At 37.9% G+C, this 10,099-nt stretch overlaps 1 protein-coding gene across 1 annotated transcript; it reads right to left on the bottom strand.

The window, feature by feature from the left end:
- Positions 1-5,543: 5,543 nt before the first annotated feature.
- LOC125249198 (E3 ubiquitin-protein ligase TRIM47-like) lies at positions 5,544-8,933 on the bottom strand. Its single transcript, XM_048161434.1, has 3 exons — positions 8,219-8,933; positions 5,731-5,826; positions 5,544-5,627 (listed from the first exon to the last, which is right to left on the bottom strand). The coding sequence occupies exons 1-3, from the start codon at positions 8,918-8,920 to the stop codon at positions 5,544-5,546; spliced, it is 882 nt and encodes a 293-aa protein (XP_048017391.1). The 5' UTR covers positions 8,921-8,933.
- Positions 8,934-10,099: the final 1,166 nt, after the last annotated feature.

Here is a 10,099-nt window from a genome sequence, read left to right as displayed (position 1 = left end):
AACCAATCACCATGTAAAATATACAAGCAATTATTTAATTAACTCAACATAATAAGATCTGAAAGTTGCTTTCAACACAAATTAGCAAAAAAATAAGCAATTTCATCGATTAATTCCACCAAAAGATTGAATTATACTTTAGGCATCTCTACACAGAAAAAAACAAAAAAACAAAAAACAGGTACAACACCGCAGGATTAAAAGTTGAACTTTTTTTTTTTTTTTTTCAAAGAGCCAGAAAGTCACAACTAAGGTGTGATGTAACAGTGATGCTAGAATTAGCGTTTCAGGAAGAACAGCAGATGTCACCAGACCATTGAGTTTGGGTGAAATATCTTACTCAAGGAGATGATTTTTGGAATATAATACAACAATGCATGAGTGGGTTAAGCATTTGATTTATCTGAGAGAAATGTAGCAGTCGCTGCTGCTATTTTGGTGGTTTACTACACAATGCGAGTACAGGACTCTTTTACTTCACTGTCCCTTGTTGGTAGACATTTTTAATTTGCCTGAAATAATATGGAGCTGTGTAAAAAAGCCTTTTGATTTACAATCACACTACATTTTCCTGATTATTAGTTCCCAGTCCCACAACACAAGTCCCGCAATTTTTAGATGTATACAATGTTATCATATAGGAGATCATTCGAAATTCAGATGTTAATTTATTAATTAGAAAATAAGAAAATCCATATTGTCTCACTGTTACTGATTTATCATAGTGCTTAAAGGATTAGTCCACTTTCAAATAATTTTTCCTGATAATTTAATATAAAAAATACAACTGTATATGCTTTATAAACACAAATGATTGTCTTGCACATGCTTCCGCTTTCCGTATTATTCAAAAAGCTTACGCTGTATGTCCTACGCCTTCCCTATTGTACTTACGGAAAAAAAAAAACAGAACTGTGCAACTGAAGCAAGTGCAAGGTGATCATTTGTGTTTATAATGCATAAACGGTTGTATTTTTTTTTTTAAATGACCGATCGTTTCGCTAGATAAGACCCTTATTCCTCTTCTGGGATCGTTAAAGCCTTTTGAAGCTGCACTGAAACTGTAATTTTGACCTTCAACAGTTCGGATGCCATTGCAGTCCACTATAAGGAGAATAATACTGGAATGTTTTCATCAAAAACCTTAATTTCTTTTCGACTGAAGAAAGAAAGACATGAACATCTTGGATGACATGGGGGTGAGTAAATTATCAGGACAAGTTTATTTAAAAGTGGACTAATCCTTAAATATATGTGATATTACAATTTCTTTGTAGAATCTCTATATATAATGTACATTATTTTGCCAGATTTACACTGCAAAGGTGGCACAAGCGCTTCTGAAGTGGCATTTAGGTGTCTTTACACAGACTACTCGGAGGTGCAATGCATTTACACAGCAATCATAATTTGATACTAGAGGCATTACTTCTTTACTCTGTACTGAAATTTTGAGCAGGTACAGAGCAGCCTTAACTTGACTGTGTAAGTACTTAACTTAATTGTATAGACGGCACAGTTTTGTGGCTGAGTAGAGATGTAATCCAAACCCTGGATAGAGTGGCTGAGTGAATGTGGTCTGGACTCTGTGGATGAGGCTCATTGTTTCTGAGATGCTGTAGAAGGATAAAATCCCTGCTCTGTGATCCACATACACTCCTATTCTACAGCTGGACACTACAGGGAGTGTAGAGTGTATGTTGTTGTGACTAAATAAGCACCTCGAGGGAGAAGAGAACAATGCCCAGGATTGATTATTACATCCAAATGCACACTCCAAACTCTGCCCCTTCCTCCTGATGCTCTTATACGCCACTGCTATATACACACCGTCACTACCGCTGTACTCGACCTCCCAGTAACAGCATCCACACACACCCTTTGTACACAACGCCTGCGCATATTCAAATCGCTCTGGATGATAAGGATAACTGTAGTACTGGACTGTGTATTTGATCGCAGTGTTCTCCTCAGACAGCTGGAAACATGGATGCACTGTGTTTGGATCCAGAGTGAGCTGATGGAAATCTGATGGATACAAACACATAATCTGCATCTAAATCTTGAAGTATGACGTTCATCACTAACATATAATTCTACAGGATTTTTTTGCTTTTAATTATGATTAGGTTATTGGTAGACATCAATAGTGTGCAGTGGTGTTCTGAACTGAGGGCGCAAAGTCTTCACATTTATATATATATATTCTGTATATATGAATCAAATGTAAATTCATGTCCCAGTTACACTTAATGTTGTCACATTTACTGGTTAAATTAACATTAGCGACTTAAGAAAGAGGTATTACCTCCTTGCATGTGATTTCCCCCCATTCATTCTCAATTACCACCCACCAATCCCCACCACATGCTTTAGGGGGGTCTGTTAAAACTCAATGGGATCAGGGGAGGCAAGAGGGACACGGCCTTCTGCTGTAACTTTACCTGCTGGTGTCGCTGTTGGACAGTGTTACCTCAGAAAAACAAGTGATTCATACACTATTTGCACTATTGTAATATTTGCATTGTTTTATTTTTGTGTTATGGATTATGTTCTCATGCAATTATTTGAGGAGGCACTGCTTCCCTTGCCTCCTCGGAGACAACACCCCAATAGAAATATGAGTTTTGATGCGTCACCCATTATTTTACAAAGATAGATAAAACCAAACCCAACTTACTCAAGTTCTAGAAAACTGGTTTCAAATTATTTCAATTCACAACAGATTAAAGTTTACGTGCTTCCACAATGAACACAGAAAGACTGAATGGAGAAATTGAAATGTGGTGGCTCTAGTAAAGGAAGTCCCGTCTTCCAAATAAAAGAACCAATCAGCAAAGTCATTGCTTGGTCTTTACCATAGTTGTTACTATTTGCATCTTCTGGCTGAATTTTGGATAGCATACTAGCATACTACTGAGCAGTAAGGGATGGAAACTAGAAACAGCTGTATGGTGGTTGGTGTAGTGAAACTTGTGCTCAACCTTTGCTCTACACTGCACATGTGCATTATTTGGACCAACCTGAAATACATATTTTTTTTGCTATTATTTTAGTTTAAGTTTATGATGTAATTCTTGCCAGTTTTTCTTTTCTTTTCTTTCTTTTTTTTTTTTTTTTAGTTGAAATATGTTATTGGAGTATGTGAGTTTGGGTTTCATATATTGACTTACATTGAAGGAACCCTTGTCTGGTATCATGTTCAGGAGTCTGAATGACCTGGATGGCTTTCACTGCAGACAACAAAACACATCTGCAGTTTAATTCTCATGTCAAAAGGAAATTAAACCTTTAGTGCATTTTTTTATATTCAATTAATGATGATCAGTTCATTTCTGAGAATAAATTAATATGAACCTTTTCCAGATATGTTGTCTATAGTTTCTTTGGAGAAATGCTGCAGTTTGTCTCTGAGCTGAGAGACAGATTTCACTACTTCATCAAAAGACAGATGAGAACTGACAGTCAAGCCATCTGTAGATCCAGAGAGAGAGACAGACGACAAACTCTACAGACACAAAGACAAAGACAAAAACACAAACTCCCTGTAATTCCAGAAGCTTGTTAAATCCTCAGTGTTTGAGAAGATCTGTGTTACCTGGAGGAAATGAACATGATCCTGTGTTTGTGAAAGCTGCTTCATCTCAGCATCTGTCCTCCTCAGATCATTGATCTCCTTCTTCAGTTGCTCCAAGAATCCTTCAGCCTGACTCACTGCAGCTCGTTCCTGATCTCTGATCAGCTGCTTCACCTCAGAGTGACCTCTGTAGGGACTCGTTCGACAGACGTTACCAAATGGCTTCATCAGCCAGAGGCATGATTGAACAAAGCTTCATTTGGTCCAAAAGATCCATTTCCTGAAGTGATGACGTGACTTCTTTTAACAAAGGACTCTGTCTAAAGGACTTCTTAGCTCATCAGCAATAAACTAATCAGAACCCATCACGTGGATCTGATCACATTAAATCTATAGATTCTCTCACAAAACCCTCTTGTATTATCGGACGGAACAGGAAAAGACCCATCAACGGATTTAAAGACGAATCTGTCCTATCGATACCTCCCTTGTGTTGACCGTCCATCGTGACCCGGTCACTCGTGACTCCGGTCAAAGTTCAATGACTTTATGCTTACAGACTCAATCTTGAATTTCAAATGGACCATCATTAAGAGATCATTTTTAAACTATATACAGAATAATACAATGTAATTACTAACATGTCTATTCAATGTATTCAATATGTGGGTTTTCTTCAAATGCATTATTGTAATCATTGTTTTAATTAGGTCAGTCTAGTAATATGTGTGTAAGAAGTGTCATGTTTGAGTTCTAAATACAGAATTTATAATTCTGTGTAATTCTGTGTGAATGAAACATTGAAATTCAGTATCAGGAAAATATTAAGAAACTTTATAAAGTTGTTAATAAAACAGGAGAATGTTCTGCAGATATCACGCGATGTGATCAATAGACAATAGACGAGGCGTGTCTAATCTCCGTAGCAACGTCTCATTGGAGGATCGCTCCCTTAAAACTATGCTGTCCGAACAAGCTAATGTCAGAGCTGGAGGTCAGAAGCTGGAAGTCAGAAAAAGCCAGAAGTCGGTCAGAAATCGCTCGAAATCGGTCAGAAGCCGGTAGCCGAAACACCGCTACTTTGACCACGGCGGAAAAGTCGCATGGGTCATTGATAACTGATTGACCGGGGCTGATTTCCATCGAACACCCGACTTCAACCACGAGCTGCGCCGCTGATCATTCGACAGCCGTCACATCCAGACTCCAAAACACTTCGTGAAATATCTGACCAAAGTCTCCCAAGAAGAGAGCCGCTCAAGCCAGACGCTCAGCCAGCAGCATCCTTCAAAGCTTCCGCGCAACCCACAGGGCTTTCCCGAGAAGACGTCACCTGAAAGACAGCCAATCCAGAACGGGATTCCGCTGTACACGAGTCACGGAACAACCCGACTACCTCAGCTGTCACAGCAAACGCAGGTACAAGCAAACTTCTCTCTCTCTTGCTGGAAACTGGTGAAACTCCTTTAAACCTAAAGAATCAAGCCAAAGCTCTGCTTTTGTGATTTTCCTCAGGTTATGAGTTAAGTTAGCACTGAACTTGGGACTTTTCATAACTCATCAACTCCGCGAATGTGTGTGCATGTATGTATGTGTGTGTGTGTGTGTGTGTTTAGCCTTAGTTTCCTGTAATCATTAGAAGTAGTCAATAAATCTTGTTTTGATTTTCACATATACGAGTTTCTTGTGCTGTGTATCAAATTACTGTCTTAAACTCAAAGATCAAAGTTACCTCTTGCTTATAATATAATAATTACAATAATAACAATAATCATAATAAAATATTGTTACTGTTGGCCGCAGGATAATATTTTGTCCAGAATTGGTAAAATACTCTAACCTCAATTTTCGCTGGACGAATAATTGATGAAGTGTTAAATATTAATTCTAAATCATTTACAGTGAATCATTTACAGTTGATTCAATTCTTATTCCCTGTAACAATTAAATTGAGCTAATAAATAGGCTAAGTCCTTACACGTCTCTCAATGGTGCGGATGAGCTCAGTGAAGATCCTCTCACTGTCCTCCACTGCGGTCTGTGCAGAGTGCTGATATACGACACAGAAAGAATAGATTTCAAAAACCACTAGGGTATAAATCATGACAGGAATTTACAAACTTTTCCAGCTGTCTCCAGATTCTCTTTCTCACCTTATGAGACTCCACAGCTTCTTCCAGTTCCTGAAGATCTTTCTCTCGCTTCTGGATTCTCCAATGAATTTTCTTCTTTGTCTCCTCCAAATGTGCCTGTATGAAACACAAATACTGATAAAACCCAAAATCAATTTTCTGGTTTTCTCTAGTACGATGCAATAAGGCACAAGGCTCCTCCATTTTAATGGAAGTTGATGTCCTAACAAGCCTAATGACTCTATTGTGTTTTAGAGTTCTTCTTCATTAAAGGTGCTAAAGAGGATGTTTTGTTTTATACATTTTTGCAATATTACCTGAAACTGTCTTTGCTAACTGATAAAAGACTATTTATTAGGTGCACTGAAAGGAATAATATTAATATACATCATTGTGCATGAGGTAGGGCCTTAAAAACATCAGCCAATCGTTTACGTGATCATCAATCACTGCCATGACATTGAGAGACGTGCGCGGATTGGCCCTCTGGCTTGTCAATCACTGCCATGATGTTCCTTGTGCGAGACGTGCGCGGCTGCACGCTCCAGTAACTTTCCACACTCCACAGGCGCCGCATGCGATGTTTTTTGTCCGGAGTCAGGAGTAACAACTGCAGATTATGAGTTACCTGCGGTGAGTCCGACATAATGAATCCACTAACACAACACAGCGAATGCCGGTGGTAAACACTCATGTTCCGTTACTCGTGCACGAGTTTTGGGAGGCGTTCCCTCAAAAGAAGGGGGGGTTGTTCTTATGCATGCGCTCATTTCAAAATCTCAGTAACAGTCTTTGGTTTCTCAGTCGACGAAAAGATCCTCTTTATCACCTTTAATTTATGCACAAAACCAGTTTGTCCACAAGAGACCCTAAACCCCAGAGACTCCAAACTTTGTGAGATACATTTATTCTTGTAACTTAGGGTCATAATAATTTTGTCAATAAAGCTTGAATGTAATACTTATATTTCCATTTTCTATGTGACCTAATTTTCCCACATTCTTGTGGACCATTCATCCAGTTTGCATGAGATGTTTGTGACATGGTTTGCTGCCTTGCAGGAAGTTTCTATCAGAAGTCTCCCCTGTGGTCATAAGGAAAGGGACATGGACATGTTCTGTTGTAAAGACCTACATCGGGGGTCCTCAAGCAGAGTTTATCTCCAACCCTAATTAAAAACACACCTGAACTAGCTAGTCAAGGTCTTTAGACTCACTACACAGCAAGAACCACAGTGTTATATTATCTCTGCTCACAGTTTATTTAAGGCCAGACTCAACATTGTTAAAATTAATACTGAAGCAGTGTTAAAGTTAATGAGATAATTAAGTGATTAATTGAGTGATGATTGACTATTAGGGAAGATACCTGATATTAACAAGCAAAATCAATGAGAGAATGAGTCCTTAATGGTGACTTAGGGTATGTTTACATGACAATGATGTACTAAAAATAGGAATGTTTTTTTCTTTTGTACAGATCACAACATTATCAAAAAGATCCCTGTTCACACGGATCCGCACTCTGTATTATGCTCTGTATTATGTGACTTTATAAAAAAAAGACTGTGCATCTGCGCAGATACACATTCTTTTACAGAGCACTCATGCCAAACACGCATGACTAAACACAAAATACGCATATGCATGCCATCGCTGTTTTCACAGATCTGTATTTTTGCTGTTTACATGGACATGATAATGGTATTGTTTTCAAAAACTTGTACTTTGTAACCCTTTTTTAAAAGCTTGCATATTCAGGCCCCTAACACACCGTTGTTGTGTAAATGAATGTATAAAAAGTTTTCTATTTTTAGCTGAAAACAATGTAATGTAAACGGCCCCTTAAAGTATTTTAAGCTCACCATTATGATGATCAGTGTTTTTAGTTGGGCTCTTGACCCTTTTTTCTTTAACATTAGTTTTTCTCTGACTATTGTAACTAGCTACTGCACATTTGTTATGGCAAAGAAAGCTAAGCGAAAATCTGATCAGGTGTTTTTGGTTATGTTTTGATAAAGTCATCATGTAGTGAGCTGATTAACTAATCCTATTCATAGTTATATCTCTCATTATATGGGTGGTGAGTTATTTTTTACTTTATTGATTATAGCAGCCCTGTGATTCTTAATCTGAAATATTTCTTAATCTGAAAGAAGTTGTTCTGTTCAAAAATGTTTGAACTACTCTATCATTTAGGCTTTACCTATTTTTGTGCATATCCAATTAAAAGATAATCAGATTTAGCAAGTGTGAACGGCCAAAAATCACATGGCAAGCGATTTTTACAAATCTCTTTCGAGGCAGATAGTATAAGATAAGATAGGCCCATAATAGCTAAATGAATTGCACCTTGTGAGTTTATTGCATTAAATTTGAAAGATTCATTGTGTTTATGCCAGTAAAACCACATACCTCTTAGGGTTTTTCTAGATTTTTACTATACAATCATAATTGTCTAGCTGTTATAACAGCACTAAAATTAAATGCAAAATTCTTTCAGTTCATACCTGTTTCTCTGTCCTCGCTGCTGCAGTTGATACAGTATCATGATTTTTGTGTTCCTCCATCAAACACATTGTACAGATACACCGCTGGTCAGTACGGCAGTACATTTCCATCAGTTTTCCATGTCGAGGGCAGATCATGTCCTGCAGTCGTCCAGTGGCATCCATCAGATTGTGTCTTTTACCTCTGAAGAGATTCTCATGCTGTTCAAGGTGATTTTGACAGTAAGAGTTTCGACACTCCAGACACGTCTTTACTGCTTTCTGTTTTATTCCAGTGCAGGAGTCACACTGAACATCTTCAGATTCAGTTTGACAATGAGCAGGAACAGGAGCGGGAGCAGAGGCAGGAAAGGGAGCAAGAAAAGGAGCAGGAACAGGGGCAAGAATGGGAGCAGGAACAGGGGCAGGAAAGGGAGCAAGAAAAGGAGCAGAAACAGGAGAAGCTTGGAGTTTTGTCTTCTTCAGTTTCTCCATCATTTCAGCAAACATCAAATTTTTGTATAAAACAGGCCTTTGCGTGAAGGTCTGTTTGCACTGAGGGCAGCTGTAGATTCCCATCCGATCCTCTCGATTCCAGATTCCTGAGATGCATCCCATACAGTAACTGTGTCCACAGGGTATTGTCACTGGATCCTTCAGTAGATCCAGACACACTCGACAAGTGAACTGATCCTGATCCATTGACATACTGACTTCTGCCATTTCACTGTATGAACACACACAGATGGACGTTGGATATTGCAGCCTGACAGTTGAGTTACTTTTTATATGAACTGGAAATCTGATATATCTTCCTGATAACATGCTTGAGAAACCGGTTTTTCTGTAGAAACTGACTTACTGTAAGTGTGATGTACTGTAAGTAGATTTTTTTTTTAAATGATTCCATTTCCGTTTGGTTTGCTGAAATGTTAAAAACTGACCATGATTATATCCTTGGATGCATCTTTACTGATTTCCATACTCTTGGCAACTACTTCATGGCACAATACAGATCACTACAATATCCTAATTGTATCATGGATGAAACCACATTGTAACCTAAACATTTCGCATAAATAAACCCCCAAAATGCGCAATGTGAAATTCAGCATGTTCATATTCTATGTAGATCTGCTTTGATCTGCTTGCCTGTATAGAGTACCCACCATCAATAAGGTGTATATTGAATTTCATCTTTTAATAGGGCACATCAACTTGAAGCATTTTATAATGTCAGGCTGTTTTAGTGATTGTAAAACTGCAGCAGGTGCTGTATTTGGATCGCAAGTGTGCAAAACTTGCAGTTTGCTCAGAAGTGATCTAAATATTCGTGGCTTAAAACATGGAAAATTAATATCTGTGCGGCAGTTAAACATTGAACTTTTGTCAGTTCAGGTGTTTCTCAGGTGATTTGTTGTTGCTGTTTGTCAGCATTACTGGAACATTATGATCATACTTTCTCTAATCTCTTTTCAAATCTCTGCAACCACATTCCTAAACCCCTGCACAAAGTTCAGGGCTTATCATAACTTAAAAAAAATGGGATTGTACTTTAGTGACATGTTTGGTAGGCATGTTAAATTCATCATGTGATATGAGAAAATAATTGATACAACCTCTATATGATTTAATAAGTAAGATGACATAGTTTGATCATTGAGTGTCTACACTGTAAAAAATGATTTGTTAACCCAAACTGACAAGTAAATTCATTTTGTTGGATTAACCCAGTAATGTTTAGCAGACATGAAGTGTGAAGTAGATTCAATTTACAGGTAGTAGTTGAGCCAACTTCCTGTATGAATTACTAGGCATTCAATATTTGTACAGTGAAAAAAAATTCCATGAAATTTATGGTAAAAAAAATGTCAGCTGTGGTCACCAGTTCATTTTTAGGTT

This window comes from Megalobrama amblycephala, linkage group LG1 (genome assembly GCF_018812025.1).
Source record: "Megalobrama amblycephala isolate DHTTF-2021 linkage group LG1, ASM1881202v1, whole genome shotgun sequence".
Taxonomy (NCBI): Eukaryota; Metazoa; Chordata; class Actinopteri; order Cypriniformes; family Xenocyprididae; genus Megalobrama; species Megalobrama amblycephala.
This window is presented reverse-complemented; position numbering and strand designations above follow the sequence as displayed.